Source organism: Calidris pugnax, unplaced genomic scaffold (genome assembly GCF_001431845.1).
Source record: "Calidris pugnax isolate Ruff unplaced genomic scaffold, ASM143184v1 scaffold42, whole genome shotgun sequence".
NCBI classification, from domain to species: Eukaryota; Metazoa; Chordata; class Aves; order Charadriiformes; family Scolopacidae; genus Calidris; species Calidris pugnax.
Genome location: NW_015090920.1, coordinates 5,009,450 through 5,028,043, shown reverse-complemented (window position 1 = coordinate 5,028,043; position 18,594 = coordinate 5,009,450). Strand labels below are relative to the sequence as shown.

The following is an 18,594-nucleotide window of genomic DNA, read 5'->3' as shown; positions in this document are numbered from 1 at the left end:
CCTCCTCCTCCTCACGGAGCGCCCCGGGAGGAAGGATCCGGAGATGGCGTCACTAACCGTCGCCACCCCACGCGCCCCGCCTCACCCTCGTGGCGTGGAGGCGCCGCTCTCTCCCCTCACCGGCTGCGCTCTCTCTATGGTGAGCCTCTTCCCTCTCTCCCTTCCTTCCCCTCCTCTCTATGGTGCGCGCCCAGGCCCCGCCCTGCGGGGGCGGCGGCCATCTTGGCCGGGTGGCGGTGGCGGCGGCGGGAGCACGTTGCGGGCCGGCCCGCCGGAGAGGGGAGGCGGTTCCCCGCTGCGGCCCGGCCGGGGAGCGAGGGGGAGCCTCGCTCTCTCCCCCATCTCCCGGTAAGCGGCCTTCCGATGGGGTGGGTGAGGGAGGGATACCGGCGTTCTCGGTAGGTTCTCTCATACTGGTGAGGGGAAAGGGCCCCCTCCTCTCCTCCGAGGGGAGCCGCCGGCGGCTTCCCGTGCTGTTAGGCCCTACCCCCGCCACTGGGCTCGGCCTTCTCCTTCAGGGCCTGGGGCTGGTTGATGGGGCTGGTTGATGGCTCCTCGCCCGGGCCTGGGTGCCGGCTGCACCGAGCTGCCCAGGAGCCGCCGTCCTCCTGGCTGAAGAGAGACCCCAACCCGCACTCTCTACAGAACCGGAGTCGCTGCTCCCGGCGTGTGGTGGGGGGATCGGCCCATCCCTTCCCATCCCATTCCATCCCTTCCCGGCTGCCCAGGAGCCGCCGTCCTCCTGGCTGAAGAGAGACCCCAACCCGCACTCTCTACAGAACCGGAGTCGCTGCTCCCGGCGTGTGGTGGGGGGATCGGCCCATCCCTTCCCATCCCATTCCATCCCTTCCCATGCCCGCACATGCGGTTCGTCGTCTCTGGCGTCATTTTCCAGTTGTACGTCATCTTCCAGAGCTGTGCTTTTTCTGTCAGCCGGCCTCTTCCTGGGGCCGAAGGAAACGTGTTCTCAGCCCCGGGAATGGCTGTGGCCTAGAGGCTCCTGGCGTCCTGGTGGCGGCGGCCCGGGGGGGACGAAGCCGGTGGTTTTCCCCTGTGAAAGCGGGGACCTCCTCCGCTGGAGGCGAAAAGCCGCGTTTTGCCTTATTTCGGGGAAAGTTAATATCCTTGTGTGGTGAGGAGATCCAGGCTTCTTGCAGGCTTGATAAGGTGATAAGGGTAAGGCTGGTTTTTGAGGGGGTTTGCGTTACGAATTGTGTGGAGAGAAAAAAAAGAAAAAAAAAGTAAAACTCGACAGGGCTTTTTTCCAGGACCATGTCAGCATTTGTCTCTGGAATGCACTCGGGTATTTCACCTGCAGGTTGCTGTGACAGTTTTCAAGCTCTAATTTTAAGTTTCCACTGCTATGGTTTCCTAAACAAGTGGTCGTGAAACATCTGTCTGATTTTCCTGTGGTAGTTTGCCAATTTATGGGTTTATTTTCATGCATTTCACTTCATGTTAAAAGGAACTATTAAAGATTGAGTGATAATTAATGCTGCTCAGCACCAGCTAAGCACACCCACTCGTTCTGCTGCGTCAGTATATTTGACCATATGCTTTTCATGTTAACATTGTGTTAATTTTCATATTCATGCCATGCCTTATGAGTAATATAATGAGTTAAATACAGTAGGGAGTTTTGAGGCTTGGTTAGACTTCTTTTTGTACATTGCCTCAGTTTCTAAAACAGATGTCAAAACCTTAAGCATTGTCTAGTTCTTAATTCTTAGTAGATTTTGTTCTTAGAGCATTTACTGTTATTTGTGCTTTGACGTTTACAAATATAGTAATCTCCCATATACAGTTTGAAAAATATCTTCTTTGACTTTCATTTAAATTTTCTTTGGCTATTCTAGTTCTTAACTTTCTTGTTATGGAGTGACTGTGTGTAGTCCATTAGCAATGGTTTGAGAGATAATTCTTGAGGTTAATCATTTTCAGAGGAAAGTGCAAATGCTGCTCATCCTCACTTCTTTCCACAGCATTTATCTTTGAGGTCAGATGCAATGTAATTTAATAAAATGTTAACTGTTTTTCTGCAAAGTAAGTAAAGTGTAGCTCAATTCTGACTACAGATCTTGCCTTCACATAAATTAATTGAATTGTCTCTGGTTACGTTTTAGTCTTCATTTACTTTTCTTTAATGTTTGTTTGTTTAAGTCTGAATGATTCAATGCAATTACAAATACTTCTTGGTCATAATTGACTTGACTTAGTAATTTCTAGTATAACTTGAATGCTTGTGAAAGGAAAAAATATTCTTAATGTAAGTACATTTGTTCTACAGATTATACATTACTGTTGTACTGTTCCCTTTTGTGACAGGTAGCAAGGTCTGCTTACATGTGCTTTTTTTATTAAATTTCTTCTGGTGTATCAGCCTAAGAATGCTGACTTAAAATGCTTGTGATAACATGTTTTATGTCTTATTTTTAGACATATTTTAGTGTTTGTATTAAGTGTCATAATTGGGTTTAATGTTTGGTTTCAATAAATGATACTGTCAAGATGTTTAGAACTGGGGTTTTGCTAGCAGTTGTTGCTCCTTCTCTCGTTCTTTCACCTGTGTCATCAGTCCATCATTCTGGAAAGATTTTCTGTTGTGACTCCATCATAATTCACTAATTCAAAAAATCGCTTTACTCTTGTGGTTACTAACAAATTAATATTTTCGTACTTTGTTTTTTGTTCTGTTCTTGATTTGGAAAGGGGAAATACAGACATGAACTTAAATGCTTCTGAATACCAGCTTCTCCTGCCCTTAATCTGCTGACTGTACTTAACAATTGCTGCTATGCTGTGTTGGAGCAGATGGATGTGTTGCTGACCTGTGTTCAGTGTGTTGAGAGTTCCGGTGTCTGCATCTTGAAATCAGACAGTCCTATTCAGTTAAATGCCACCAAAGTAACTGCAGATAAATATGGAACTTGAGTTCAGTCTGGTTTTGGATGGTATTGTTTTATTTGCTCTGAACTGTCAGTTCTAAGTAGAAATTATTATTATTATTTTGTCTTGTGGGCAATTGTCATCATAGACATCAGTGCCAGATTGCAGAAGTGACAGAAGACACAAATTCTTTTTTTTTTTTTTTTAAATGGTTTAAGACCACTGGAGAGTCTCTTCAAAACTCTTTACCACAGGTGGGCATTTCCCCATATAAGTAAGAAGGAAAAAAAAAATATTTTAGGCTCTTTATTACTTACCGACCATGGTCTGCTCAGCAATGGGGAGTAGTGTAAGCTTCGGTCTGATTATCCCACCAAGACTGGGTGGAAAGTTTGCTGGGGTAGGTGGCAAAACATAATTGTTTCAAGCCATATTTGACTTGGTCTTTTAGTGCAGCCCCCATCCCATTCTGCTGCTTTGGTGCTTTAAGCTAAACACCAGAATGGAAGGGTGGACGGCTGAGGGGAGAGTTTGTCTGGTGTGCAATCCATAACCTCAAACAAAGGTTTGGGGGATTGGACACAGGAGGTAAGCTCCTGCAGGACAGCAGCTTTGCCTCCTAGAGCTTGCTTTTGTAACCCATAGAACTAGTTATATGCTAGTTAGAGCTCAGATAACTAGCAGGGAGAGCCCTGTGACACACAGGGGTTTTTGGAGAAAGGGCTGTCCCAGATTAAACGCTTTCCTTGAGAAACCAAAGAGTGAGTGAGTGACTCACAAATACCCTGTGCAAACTACAAGACTTTTTTGAAAAGCACTGGGATAGGTTCCCAAAGAATGTGTCTGTATTTGAAGCACTGACAAAATCCAGTGTCTTTCTCCTAGAAAATTACCTTGACTCAGACATCCTTGTAGTTTTCAAGAATAAGAATTTAGATTTCTTGGGGTTTTTATGTAAGAAAAATGTATTTAAGTGAGAATTACAAACCCACTATTCCATGCCTCTTGGCCTGGTCTATGGATGTAATTGTAGTTTTCAGCCCTACTTTGTCAATCTGGTCTGACAATACAGAACTGTAAAATCAGTTTTTAATTCTTTTTTAAAATATTTGGTCATTTATTTCAAAACATCAGCTGTGTCATTAGGACTTTCTGGCTTAGGAAATGTTAAAAGAAAAACAGTTGAAATATTAAAAGTAGAAACTGCCATAACAAGGTTGGCAGCATAACTAATGTTTGCAGTCATTTATATCCAATGAAGAATATTTTTAGACATTAATTTAAAAATACTTTGGAAATTGAAAAGAGGAATAAGAGTGTCACTTTTAAAAGGAACCACTTCAAATATTCCTAAGTGTGGTAATAATGGATTTAAAGATGGAATAACATCTTCCTTTCTGACCTTTGTTACCTGTTAGATTCCAGTCTCTTCCTTTTTTTCATATTACAGTAGTATCTGTAGGATTCTGTGCAACTGAGGTTCACAGGTGGGTTTAGGGAAGAATGGAGTTTAATGTGATACATGTGCCATACACCTATTTTATTCTTGCAGCTTTCAGGAGATCGAAAGTCACAACCTTTCTTCATGTAATAGCCATATATAGTAAATGGTCTCTAAACCACTGCAGGATACTTTAGTTTGGTGGAGCAAAGATGAACTGGACATCCAACAGAAAATGCTTTCTTTAATAAGAAATGTTGGGTTCCTTTTCTTGGAAGGAAGTGCACGTGCAGACTGTGTGGAAACCTGAAGTATTTCAAGACTCTTTCCCAGTTATGTCTTTGAGCTGCTGATACATATGGCATTGGATTGAAATGATTTTGAATTGGCGTCACCAGTAGGGCTGCCACCACTTGATATAGTGGCATTGAACTGGAAATGATTTGTACTTTATTTATGGTCTTTCTTTAGACCTAAAAAATAAAACCTGTTTGTCGTCTCTAATTTCTTATAAACTTCTGAGAGCCTTACAATTCAGTTGTCTTTGTTCTGGAGCAGGAGCAGATAGAGGGAGTTGCCTTTAGGTGTGTTTTGCTCATAGGAAAATAAAGTCGTCATTATTATTGTTGTTCTCAGTATTATGTGTGAATGTGGTGAAGAAAATAAAAATACACTTCAAAATACATTCCACCTGCTTTTCTTTATCAAGACCTTAAATTTAAATTCTTTGTCCTTCCTTCCCTCCTGCTACAACCATTGACCTAAATTCCCAGTACAATCCAGTGCTTGTCAAAGTACATTACAAATATCTAAGCAAGGGAAGAGAGAGCTATGTCGAGGAATAAAGTAGTAATTTCATTTCCTTGAATGGATTTATTTATGATTTCAGGAATATTTAATCATCTAGTACTCAAAGACCTTTCTCTTCTAAAAATAAAGTCATTTTGTAAAGAAACTTGCTTATTTTTATTGGACTATATTATAGTCATTGATACCGAAGTAGGAAATGCAGAATGTAGGTGTACTTATTTCAATACTAATGAAACTCAAGATAAAAGAATCAAACTTCATCATGGGTGTTCACATTGCCTGGATTACTTTTCTATATGCAGCCACAAATTTTCACTTTGAAAACTGGTTTAAATTTTACAGCATTTTAATAATTTAATGTAGAACATTCGCATACAGTTTGCAAAATGAATACTACAATCAGATTCATGGAGTAATAGTTGTGGTCACAGTTTGACCTTACCAGACACTGGAGCATGAACAAGGTTACTTTACACAAGGCAGCTTGTAAAACTGAAATTGGCAGCAGTGTAGGTTCTTTTGTTCTTATTACAGCATATTTTTCTTGGAAACAAATACATTCTCAGATATAATCACAGTTTTATTTTACAGTGTAGAAATTGTAATGGAGTGGAAAGCTGATGTTAAAGATTTGTGTAGTTATTTACATATCGGTACCCTTACTACTTGTATCTGAGACTTTGCCCTGTTTGCCATCTTGTTTAAAAGAAGAATAAATCAAATCATTTTGCTTTTTTCATCTCTGAACACTGCTAGTAATAACTTCAGATATGGATGTTCTTCTCTGTGCTGTCAGTAATTATGCTCTTTTGATTATTTTTTTTCTTTAGATCTGGAAGATTCCCACTACTCCTCTTAATTGGTGTTTAACCCTAAATTGTGCATTATGGCAGACAAATTAACAAGAATTGCGATTGTCAACCATGACAAGTGTAAGCCAAAGAAATGCCGTCAAGAATGCAAGAAGAGTTGTCCTGTGGTTCGAATGGGTAAGAGGTGTAATTTAATGAAGTATTTAAGCAATTGGAGACGTTAATAATTAAATTATATATTAAATAATATTCTACTAGAAGGAGCTATTTCTTTATAATTGTTAGTTTTTTGCTTATCATTCATGGTCCGTTTCATAACGCCTTTAAAAGTATCACTGAAAGCATGAACAATTCATAGGAATAATGCCACTTTTCAGATCTGTGGATTATCTGAAGCTTCAGTGCACATTAATTAGTTACATATTCCTCTGTGGAATTTAATAGTACTGGAGAGAATTCTGATGAATCAGAAACTTTATTGAGTTAATCTTATTCTTTTTCACCAGGAAAACTTTGCATAGAAGTCACATCACAGAACAAAATAGCATGGATCTCAGAAACACTTTGTATTGGTTGTGGTATTTGCATCAAGGTAAAAGTTAAACTGCTTTATTAAAAATGATAAAATTTCCTTATTATGCTATTATATTTAGTAATGCGTACTGTAACTCCAAAAAGCAATTTTGTTGCCCTGAATAATCAGACCTCGTTAACTGTTATTGGTTATAGAAAATGAAGTATTGTGTCAGTTTATGGAGTTGATTAGATTGCAGGGTGTGGGTTGTAGCTTTTTGGTTTGTAGCTTTGGTTTTGTTTGTTTATTTGTGGCTATAGACACTTAGCAGTAGAAAGATGTTTCTATAAAAGAGCTAGAGAATATATGCAGTGTGCCTTATTTGTATTGTAGACTGACAGCCTAACTATTTATTTTGAAAAATGTGGTAAAGATCTTCTTTGGAAAGTTGAATATGTAAATGAAGTAATTTGGTAAAAGTTCTTTCAAAAGTATTTAAATGCACAGTTTGGTGCAGCACAGAACCTAGCATTTTGTTAAAAAATTGTTTGTGTGCACTAGTAATCTATAAATTTATTTCAATTACAGAAATGTCCTTTTGGAGCCTTGTCAATTGTTAACTTACCTAGCAACCTGGAGAAAGAAACAACGCATAGATATTGTGCCAATGCCTTCAAACTTCACAGGTATTTTATTTTTCAAATCAACATAAAAGATAGTCTAAACGTAGTGCATGTTGAGGTGTTCTTGGTTATTACCTCAGTAGTTTCCTTTTTGAACATTAATTCTTTTTTTTTACTAAAAAGTATTATGACATAAAATATTAGAGCTCATTTAACAGAGCTCCTGTTTAAAGAGCAGACTGCTATTAAATCTCTCTTAGATCTTCTATTTTTAAGGAATATTGATTGAATTTGAATTACATATTGGCAAATCAACAAAGTAGGCGTACTAAAAAGTATTATGACATAAAATATTAGTGCTCATAACAGCACATTTAGCTCCTGTTTAAACAACAGACCGCTATTAAATCTCTCTTAGATGTTCTATTTTTAAGGAATATTGATTTAATTTGAATTGCGTATTGGCAAGTCAACAAAGTAGGCTGAAATAATCAGTCTGAAAACAGGTCATAACATTTACTTTACCACCAAGTGTTGTTGTCTGATGGCATTAATATAATCCAAAGTTATTGATGTCGTGTACAGGTTGCCTATCCCTCGTCCAGGTGAAGTACTGGGATTGGTTGGAACCAATGGTATTGGAAAATCAACTGCCTTGAAAATTTTAGCAGGAAAACAGAAGCCAAATCTTGGAAAATATGATGTAAGTAACAGCAATAGAGTTGGCAGTTATATTTTTTTCACTGAATGTTCATATCTGTGAGTGCAATGGAATTTGCAAGGACATTGGCACTTTCCCTATTAACATCCAGTGACCTACTCCACACAGAAACAACAATAGAAGGATGTTTTTGACAAAAAGGCTTTTTTGCAAATTCTGTATATCTTTCAAGAAAAGTAAGAATCCTAATTATTGTAACTCACTCAAGATAAATATCAGAGGTAGGATTCTATCTATAAGTCACGCTTAAGGGGTTTTTTCATATCAGTCTTTAAAAATGTCAAATTTTTTCACCTGCACCTGTTCCCCATCAAGGGATTTAGGTAGCTCACATTTTGGAGTTTCTTCTAAGTTCAACATTGTTTTTATCTGAACAGTTCTAGTGTCTACGAGCGCTTACCAAGTATCCTTGTGATCTCTTAGGCTTTTTTGATTCTTTTGAAGACAATCTCTTATAAGATATGTTGTTATCGTAGATTGTTGTTGAAGATATTTCCCACTGTACATTTTAATAATGAGTTCTGAAAATTCTTCGTTTCTTTACGTTGCTAGATACTTAGAAATTGTGGTAGTATTTTTTGAGAAGCATACACAGAACAATTTGTAATCTACTGGTCTGCATGGGAGATCATAATCCATTTTTCGATGTATTTACACCAAGTCAACTCTGCAGCCAGCAAGCAAAATAATTTTCAGGGGTTTGTTTACCTTGCAGTACTCCAAAGAGTGAATATCATTAGATAAAAGATGTAAATAATAACTGTTGTGACTCTTCTTATCAGACAGGATTTCAGTTCTCACTTTCCAATCACATGGTGACAATTGAATTCTGATGCTCATTTTTGTCCTTCAAGAAGGACTTGTAGGAACAAGTGTGTTCAAACTTTCTTCATCAGTTTCTTTACTTGAAAGACTAAGGTTTTAATAATTTTTTTTTCATTTCACGGCTGCCACTTAAAATTGCAAAGAAATATAATTTCCCAGCTACATTTTCATTATCTTTCAATTTTGGTTTATATTATTTTGTGGACTTCTTGTTTCAGGTGGTAGTATTGCAGAAATAGCAAAACTTTTGACTTTGTGAATGTGTACTTAATTGAATTACTGTGCTTCCAAAATCAGACTTCCCTGTGAAGAGCCAAATCATTATGACCACAGAAGCACGTGGTATGAATTGAATCTTCGTGTTGCTTCTGCTCTAAGACTTATGAAGCATTTCCTCTGTGTATTTGCTTGGTTTGGAAATATGGCTGTGTCACTCTGTTTCCTTATTGTTTACCATCAAAATAAGTAACATTTGCCATCAAAATAAGCACCATTCAGAGCAGTACGCTCGCTGTGTAAAACAAAACTGTAGAAGCTGGGCCTTTTTCCTGGGTGATTGCTCTGAAGAGTTCCTTTTTTTTTTCTTTTCATTTTTCCTTTGTCTTCTGTTTCCTTGGAAATGTTTGCTAGAAGCAGAGAAAATGACTAAATGTTACTGCATTTTTTGTACAAGTTGATTTTTATCAGTCCAACCCTTTTCCTTTGGATTAGCTGGATCCAGTGCAGTTACTCTAATGCATTCTATAATTTTCCACATGCAGTAGTTTCACTTGCAGCTTCTTAACTGTCTTAAGGACAGTTGTGGGTATCCCAGGTGCAAATTTAAAATGCTTCTTCTTGAAAGGGCTAGTGACACTAGATCTTCTGCCCTCCAATTTGCAATTTTATAATTTTAAAAATATTTTTCTTTTAATGGAAACTTTGCAGAGGCAAGATAATACTGTGATAATGAGCTTTTATCCAGGCATATTTTTTTTTTAATGTTGCAAGCATATTCTATTTCCTGTCTTGATTGGAATTTTAAAATTAGATATTTTTTATTATGTTTTTATAATGGTGTGAGTAAAGGCAAGCTTTCATTTTGTCACAGGATCCACCTGACTGGCAAGAAATTTTGACTTATTTCCGAGGATCTGAATTACAAAATTATTTTACCAAGATCCTGGAAGATGACCTGAAAGCTATCATTAAACCTCAGTACGTGGACCAGATCCCTAAAGCTGCCAAGGTGAGAAATTTCATGAGCTGATAGAAAGCTGGCAGCCTCTCCTGTCATACTTCTCTTCTGTTTAAAGACTTTATTTAGCACCATAATTTAAATCCACTACTGTTTGAGATTTTTAATGCTGAAATAATGTGGAAATTCTTTATTCTTTCTCATGCAGGGAACAGTGGGATCAATTCTGGATAGGAAGGATGAAACTAAGACACAAACTGTTGTTTGTCAGCAGCTTGGTAAGTAATTTTGTAAAGTCAAACTACAAAGTATTTGAGAAATTCATATTTATTGGGGAAAAAAAGGTTACTATTAATGTGATAGTAGATTTAAATTATACCAACAAAAAAAAAATTACTTGCACTAAACCAGTGCAAGTAATACTTCATAGTGGCAAAGCAAACTAATTGATACATGTTAGTTAACAGAATCTGATGCAGTTTCTGTTTCATGGTAGAAACTGTTCAATTTTACATCTGGAAAAATTCCAGTCAGCATTTCTCATTCTTAATGAGAAGAACATCTGCATAGTCCAGCCCTAGTAGTTTTTTGGTAGATGTAGGAATTCAGTTGTTATTTAGGTGTTGCTAAATTAACAACAGGGTCCTTTTGGAGAGATCTGGGTGGTAAAGGCGGGGCTGCCTGGTGCCACCAAGAGCATGGTCTTTGAGTCCCATTTATTAGTGAAACAGTATGTTCTTGAAATTTGCCGTTCTTAAAGCTGATGAGAGAATAATGACTTCACCCATTTGCTGTAATGTTTGGGGGACTTGATTTTCCTGAAAATCAGAACTCGTCAGCCAGGTCTAACAAGAAACACTTTTAAAACTGGTATAGTTTCTTTTTAGGGCCAGAAATCTTTACCAACTATGTTGTGGAAAACCAAATAGAAATGTAATCCTTCTGCGTGGTAAGAAGCAGCCATACAAGTTAATGCTGCAGAAAAGCCCTAACTTGCTGTGACTTACAAATAGCACTATGATGCTTCTATATAAACCAAACGCTTATTTTACTTCTTTCTGTTTTTTCCTGTGTGAGCTGTCTGCTGTGATGAAATATGAATTGTTGGGTTGATTATAACATACCTAAAATTAACCACTTATTTGCAGACTTAACCCATCTGAAAGAAAGAAATGTTGAGGACCTTTCGGGAGGAGAGCTTCAGAGATTTGCTTGTGCAGTTGTTTGCATTCAGAAGGCTGACATGTATGTTTAATTTACTTCTGTTACACGTTGCTTCCAATAACCTGTCTCAGAATATGGTCCTTTAATTTACATTGATTGTTAGAAATAATACTGTTTGAAATATTTGAACAAAAGGATTTAAAAAAAAATATAAAATACTGGTATTAACAGCTCAGCAGCCAAGATCCCTGTTTACTCCATATATAACCCCTGTGGGTTTTATATTTTAATTCATCTGACTGGAAATAGCTAATTTCAGAGACCAGTGTTAAATTTCGCCATCACAAGTTCATAACCTGTCCCTAATCCCATGTAAAGGCCTCCTGTTTGGCACCATTACCTCATTTAGCCTCTCTGAGTGAGAAATGGACAGAGCCTTCCCCAGCTCTAGGAACTTGTGTTCCCTCTTCTCCTCTCTTGCAACCAGGAAATTACTGTCTAGTCTATGATGTTTCCTTGGGACCAAGAAGGCAGGATCAGAAGAGTTATGGGGGTTAGGCTTTTTTCTTTGCTTTGGTTTGGTTTTTTTGTAGTTTTTGTGTTTGTTTGGGTTGTGGGGTTTTTTTGATTGGTGAAGGTTTTGGGTGGGGTTTCTTGTTTGTTCTGTTGTTTTGTTTTTCTCTTGGAAGATTACCTTCTTCCAGTCTCCTAAAGTATTTTTGCACTCTTTGTGTAAAATTTAAGCTGAATCAGACCTGAGTGCATGGGATTCCTAACTGATTGCTGATTTCTTGTAACATTTGATAACTTTGTCAGAGCTTTTAGCAAAGTAATACTTAACTCGAACCTTTTTATAATTTCACATGATAGTCATCAGGGATTCAAGACAGGTGTCAGTACATAATTCTCTTTTTTTTTGGTCTCAATATAAATAACAATAAATTTATTTCTGTGTATGAAATGGTTGAAATGTTAGTATTAGGTTTGAATATGTAGAAAGTTTGCACTTGCTAATGCTTCATTCTTTCTTTTGGGTCTAGCTTCATGTTTGATGAACCTTCTAGCTACCTAGATGTCAAGCAGCGCTTGAAGGCTGCCATTACTATTCGATCCCTAATAAACCCTGACAGGTAAATACACACTTAAAATGTTTTGCTTGGCTATAATAGGTGACTGTTTGCAGAGGGAAGAGACATGCAGATCATTTCCCTACAAGTGCTGCAGTAATCGTTGTTTAAAATATTTTAAGTCAGTAATATTCTATTCCTTTGCATTTTGGAAACTTATTTCCTATAGTTTTTGTACTATTTCAGCATTGGGGTAAATATTGTAATAAGCATGTGAAAATATACGTGGTTGGTTTTCATCTGAATATTGCTGATCTATCCCCATCTCAGAAGTTGGTTTTTTTTATTTAAAATGTGCTAAGGATTTTTTGCTCCAGTCAATCAATATCCTTCTACTTACTGTACATAAAGGAGCTGCCAGTTTACACTGAAGATATACTTTCACCTTGTCATTCACAATGTCTGTCTGTTTGACCGTTTTAAAAAAAAAATGCTTATCAGAGATTTGAAGCCCATCTTTATTTAGTGTAAAGCTAAGAAACCATATTAAATGAAAATCATGTTGATAGCTTTTGCTTATGCAGGACTAGAGTATGGAAGGGAGAAAAAATGTCATGTATTGAAGCATAAAAGCATCTCTCTGGTTCTGTTTTTCAGGTACATTATTGTTGTAGAGCATGATCTAAGTGTGTTAGATTATCTCTCTGACTTTATCTGCTGCCTGTATGGTGTGCCAAGTGCTTACGGTGTTGTTACTATGCCTTTCAGCGTAAGAGAAGGTAATTCTTGCCATATTTCTCTTTTTCAACAAACCAAAAAAAATTCTGTGGAAGAAAAGAAAAAGGTACCAAAATGCTAGTTATCTATTACGTGAACGTTTCTTCTTGTTATAGTTCATAGAATCATAGAAGGGTTAGAGTTGGAAGGGACCTTAAAGATCATCCAGTTCCACCCCCCCTGCCCTGGGCAGGGACACCTCCCACCAGACCAGGTTGCTCCAAGCCCCATCCAGCCTGGCCTTGAACCCCTCCAGGGATGGGGCAGCCACAGCTTCTCTGGGCAACCTGTTGCAGTGCCTCACCACCCTCATGGTGAAGAACTAAATGCTCAAGTTCAGCAACTGAAAAATACTGGGGTTTTTGTCTAGACATTCTGTTTTACCTGCTCCTAAATTTATAACTCAACCCAGTCTTCATTATGAAATGCCCTTTGTCTCTTGCTGTGGACATAATTTTGATACTTGCAGGTGTTTTGTAAACAGTGAAGTTACACAAAAAACCCTGTAAAGTGTAGGGCAAGGGCAGGAGGCAGTTTGCACAGTACAGAGGGTCGTAGTGTGCAACTGAACTGACCGTACTCATCATACTGGCACTCAGCAGGGACTGTTGCTCTGAGAATGGGTCCAACAGCAGCAGTTTCTTTAAAACCTGAACACATTGCTAATACTACATTTTCAGGACGAGCTTCTATAGCCTTTCCGTAATTTTAGTAAGATTTTTCTTCATTGAAATAGAAGCTTTTATTGTCTCTTTTAACATGCCATTTAATATCCAACATTCTTCTTACCTGATTTGAATTTACAGCCAAGAATTGAACTTTGTCTCATCTTGCTTTGTGGTAGACCTTTTCTAATGATCTTTTTTTTTCCCCTCCCTTCATAGGCATAAACATTTTCTTAGATGGCTATGTTCCAACAGAAAATCTAAGGTTTCGAGATGCATCTCTGGTATTTAAAGTGGCTGAGACGGCTAACGAGGAAGAGGTTAAAAAGATGTGTATGTACAAATATCCAGGGATGAAAAAAAAGATGGGAGAATTTGAACTATCCATAGTAGCTGGAGAATTCACCGATTCTGAAATTATGGTGATGTTAGGGGAAAACGGTAAGTGCAGGTCTTGTTGGAAACTGCTTCTACGGCCCTAAATATGCCCCTACACCCCTTTTTTCAGCCTAGGCTTCAAAATGACTGGTTTTGAGTGAGGGTGAACTGCTTGTTTCCTAGTGAAGATGTCACACCACAAACTTGCACTCTAAATAGCAGGAACTTGAAGTTCTTGCATGTTAATGACACCAATGTGTTTGTCTGTTACCCCATTTTAAGAACTCAGGTTGGCAGGGTGATCCTTGACCTGGTGAGCTAAGCCACAAGTCTAGACTATTGTAGCTCTAGATGTCTCTTCCATCTGAAAAAGCAAGTAATAGCAAGTGCTGCTTGCTGGAAGTGAATATAGGACTTCTCAAAGCAGTCTAATTTTACAATGTATTCTTTATTAAGTCTTTATTATTTTTTATATCAGTGACTTAATTGCTAGAGGTCTGAGTTACTAAAAAGTCTGAAGTAATATGTAACTTGCATTTTATTTTAGGAACTGGCAAAACTACATTTATCCGAATGCTCGCAGGAAGACTTACGCCTGATGAAGGAGGTAGTGCTTAATGCTTTAGTTGATCCTATTTTGAAGATACTGGAAAGGCTCTTGTTTTCATTATAAATTTTATCTTTCTCCAGGTGAGGTCCCGGTTCTCAATGTCAGCTACAAACCACAGAAGATCAGTCCTAAATCTACAGTACGTTTAAGCCTTATTTATTAAGTATTGTGTTTGCTACAAAAAGCATGTTCGTAGCACGCAGGTAGAATCTCTTTATGCCCAGAACAAAAAGCTCTCATTTTTTATTTCTTTTTGTTTTGGTGCATAAAACTAAGTGACAACATTTTTCTCTTACTAGGGGAGCGTCCGTCAGCTCCTGCATGAGAAGATCAGAGATGCCTATACACACCCCCAGTTTGTAACTGATGTCATGAAACCTCTTCAGATAGAAAACATCATTGACCAGGAGGTATGAATTGCCCGAGACAAGATCCTGACTTCTATTCTTTCATTCTCTACATGTACCTCAACTAAATATGGCCTTGTTCCCACTCTCCTGCCCCCACAGGTTCAGACATTGTCTGGTGGGGAGTTGCAGCGCGTTGCGTTAGCTCTTTGTCTTGGAAAACCTGCAGATGTCTACCTGATTGACGAACCTTCCGCGTATCTGGACTCTGAACAACGTCTAATGGCTGCTCGAGTCATTAAACGGTAAAGTCTGCATGATGGCAAAAATCCCTGAAATATTTTAGTAGTTTTACAGTAAGTTTACATTCAGCTCCCTCATTTTTTTTTGTATTTCTATTTCAGTTTCATTCTCCATGCTAAAAAAACAGCTTTTGTGGTAGAACATGATTTTATCATGGCTACGTACCTTGCTGATCGCGTGATTGTATTTGATGGTATCCCTTCCAAGAACACACTTGCCAACAGGTAAGAGATTGTTCAGATTAGTAAGCAAGAGGACAATGTAGAAAAATAATTTATCATAAACATCAATAACAATGAGGTGAAGCATCCTTGTCTGTGGAAACATAAGCTGCACTTATCCAAGTTATCCAAGAGTGTCCTGAGGGTTTTGGCTTTTTGTTTTGAAGCAAGGGAAAGAAAATAATATTGGCCCACACTTGGAGGCTGCCTAGACACAGAGCTGGGGCATAGTTGGAGAATGTAACCAAGCCCTCAAAAACTAGACCAGCTCCTGGCTTCAACTAGCCTTAAGCAACTGCACACCAATTAAATTGCAATCAGCAGAGAACAAATAAGTGGCATGGATTGTGAGGAAAGAAAAAGTACCCGTGTAAAAATAACTTTCAGCTGTATGAAAAGAAAGCCAGGCACTAAGGGTACACGTATGCGGGTCTTGTGAAGTGCAAGGCTTGACTGCAACATACAGTGCACACTAGCTCTGATTTTTACTCTTTCAGAGCTGTCCCTTGTGATATGTCTGCTTTTGTTCCTGTCAGTAATCTTAGGTAAATTACAGAGACTTTCTGAGGAGCAGCCTTATTGTAAACCAGGCTTTTAGAACAGTGTAACTTCCAAGTACTTAACGCGAGCCGGATGAAGTAAAAACATCAGTCTAGCAATGGGTTTACTGTGTTTATGGTATTGGTGGTGTTCCTTCTAAGAACACACTTGTTTGAATTAAAAAATCATGATCACATAAGTGTTTCTCAGCATGTTATGATTTTTGTTTTATCTGGCTAATGGTGCAGCTCTGTTTTTTTCACTGAATGTAAATAACCAGACGTACCAGCACACACACGTGTGTGGAGGCAAAATCAAAGTAAAGGTAGCAGTGTAAATAACCAGACGTACCAGCACACACACATGTGGAGGCAAAATCAACGTAAAGGTAGCAACCTGGCCTTGTAGCACCCTGCTGAGATGCTGCAGAACACTGAGAGTAGTGCTTATGACTTCTTGGCCGAGACATGATTTGACTGAAAATGTAGCCTGAAATGTAGTGAGTGTTGTCAAGTACAGCTCACACTTGTGTTACCAGACTCAAACACATTCAGGATGGAGATCAAAGCTGCCTGTTCTTCTCTCTTAACAGTCCACAGACTCTCCTGGCTGGAATGAATAAGTTTTTATCTCAACTTGAAATCACTTTTAGAAGAGACCCCAACAATTACAGACCAAGAATAAACAAACTCAATTCAATCAAGGTAAGAGAGAAGCACCTTCACAGTAAAGAAGCTGTGACTGTTTAATATCAATCCAGGTTTTAAAATAAGGAACAAAATGAAGATTAATCTGGTAGTTTTGCTGTGCTCAAAGACAGCACATGAAATAAGTACTAAGAGTAATAAGGAAAGTAGAAAGGAGTTAAATTTCTTCTATTTCAGCTATGTTCAAGTCTGCCAAAGACTGCTTCAAGTAACTTTGGCCTTTTTTTCTCTTCCCAAGGATGTGGAACAAAAGAAGAGTGGAAACTACTTTTTCCTGGATGACTAAATAGTGAATCTGAGCATCTTTGTACCAGCGTATAAAAATGCATATTGGAATCTAAACATTTCTGGATGAGAAGGCTCAATCAGGTTTTAGAGCACTTCATCTTTTGGAGCTTAAAATCTCTTGCTGCAAGTAAGATCTGAGAACAGTAGCAGTGTAAATCCTAGTCTGAGTAAAACTGCCACTTTCTATATTTTGGTGACACAGCCCTATTTTCAGTGTAATAATTTCAAAATAGACCACCTCAAAATTGTGCAAATGAGTCTCCAGATTTTTCAAATTTTAAGGGAGGTTTTCAATTCAATATATCCTACTCATGTACCAAGTACTGACTGAACTTCCTCATTTTAAATATCTTCAAAGCTGGGAGGCTTACCAAGGATGTCAAGATAAAGAAACAACTCTTTTAAAAAGGCTGAATCTTTCTGGATGAGGGTTTCGTAAATAAATATCCTCCTAACTTACAGCTCTTCTGTGACAGTGCAAAAATTCTTCAATTAGTAATTCAAAAGTCTGTTTTCAGGCACAACTTTTCTCATACTATAGAAAGGACACACAAAAGATGGGGTACAAACTACATATAACAGTATCAAGGAAGAGATCTACACCTTTTTTAGTCATCTGTCCCTGTGCATCTTCTTACAAGAGTAATCAGCTAAATAAAGTCTTAAAGAACATACTAAAATCCTTTCAATCTTCTGTAACTTAAATCTGCAGAGCAAGGAAAGGTTAATGACTGGTTTTCCCACTTGCTTGTTCTACAAACTTGACCATATACCATAGGAAGTAGGTTTTTGAGTAACAAAGCCATGGATTTCACAAAGTACTGACACCTTGTCAGCCAAACCCTCCTCCTGTACCATGATAGAACCACAGAGAAGAACGCTTGGCTAAAAGCTTGTAACAAATCAATCATCAATATACAGCTCTTGTTAAGGATTAAAGAAGGTAGGGAGAGCTTGTCTCCCAGCACAGGGTGTACCTGTATTTAGGGATTTTCTAAAAAGCTGGACAGAGTAAGGTTCCTTATATATACAGCAAAGCATATTTTGTCTCCAAGGGCTCCAATAGCCCTCTAATAGGGGATTTACAGAACCAAAGCAGATGTTTCCAAGATGACAGGTAAGTGAGCCCCTTGTGTTGTACTGATTATCTGAGGAGAAGCAAAGCAGCACGTTTCAACTTTGCAAACAGCTACTGCACTTCACTAAACCATCCTACTCCTGGTTAGAGTCAACTGTAACACAGTGATTCTCCTCTGCGACCGTGTCACGGTAGCACTCTCTACTTCAAGATTAAGATGCCATCAGTCTTTAGAAGCACGTTAAAAATCAAGCATCATTTAGTAGGTTAAACGTTCTCAAAACCTGCCATTTTCAGGGACACAATACACAGCACTTCCAGCAACAAAGCTGGGGTTTCTAGAAAGGTAACTGGTGCTCTTGGGTAGGGAAAAAGCCTAAAAGGGATTCCCCCTTCAGACTTACTGACCAACTCCTTTGTCGGTAACTGCTGGCACCCACCATGTTTCCATGGAAAGATTAAGTTTCTACAAGTTTAAGATGCAAGAAGTACTTTTGCCTAAAGTGAAAGCCTTGATCCTTACTATAGAAAAAAAAATGAAGCTAAATAAAAAATAACATGTTAAAATTGATTTCTATAGAAAGGTCCTTCAGGAAGACAGTGGGAAGAGTGCCTCTATTTCAGAGTACAGTTGTTACAC

General features: G+C 38.4%; 2 protein-coding genes across 2 annotated transcripts in view; one reads left to right on the top strand and one right to left on the bottom strand.

Moving 5' to 3' along the window:
• Positions 1 to 129, bottom strand: part of ANAPC10 (anaphase promoting complex subunit 10) — a 39,183-nt gene extending 39,054 nt beyond the window's left edge. The window contains exon 1 of the mRNA XM_014949895.1: positions 86 to 129. The gene's annotated coding sequence lies outside the window, so the exon portion shown is untranslated. The remainder of the gene's footprint in view (positions 1 to 85) is intronic.
• Positions 130 to 205: 76 nt separating this feature from the next.
• Positions 206 to 17,556, top strand: ABCE1 (ATP binding cassette subfamily E member 1). The gene is made up of 18 exons (XM_014949892.1): positions 206 to 348; positions 5,968 to 6,126; positions 6,456 to 6,541; positions 7,052 to 7,149; positions 7,672 to 7,789; positions 9,723 to 9,860; positions 10,018 to 10,087; positions 10,958 to 11,054; positions 12,014 to 12,103; positions 12,698 to 12,819; positions 13,702 to 13,923; positions 14,408 to 14,467; positions 14,551 to 14,609; positions 14,770 to 14,880; positions 14,980 to 15,122; positions 15,222 to 15,344; positions 16,474 to 16,585; positions 16,827 to 17,556. The coding sequence occupies exons 2-18, from the start codon at positions 6,024 to 6,026 to the stop codon at positions 16,872 to 16,874; spliced, it is 1,800 nt and encodes a 599-aa protein (XP_014805378.1). The 5' UTR covers positions 206 to 348; positions 5,968 to 6,023; the 3' UTR covers positions 16,875 to 17,556.
• Positions 17,557 to 18,594: the final 1,038 nt, after the last annotated feature.

What these genes read in the sequence shown, in the direction of transcription:
- ABCE1 (XM_014949892.1), top strand. Translation starts at nt 6,024, where the DNA reads ATGGCAGACAAATTAACAAGAATTGCGATTGTCAACCATGACAAGTGT. An exon ending in AATGCCTTCAAACTTCACAG is followed by an intron (nt 7,150 to 7,671) that starts GTATTTTATTTT and finishes TGTCGTGTACAG; the next exon opens with GTTGCCTATCCCTCGTCCAG. An exon ending in AGATCCCTAAAGCTGCCAAG is followed by an intron (nt 9,861 to 10,017) that starts GTGAGAAATTTC and finishes TTTCTCATGCAG; the next exon opens with GGAACAGTGGGATCAATTCT.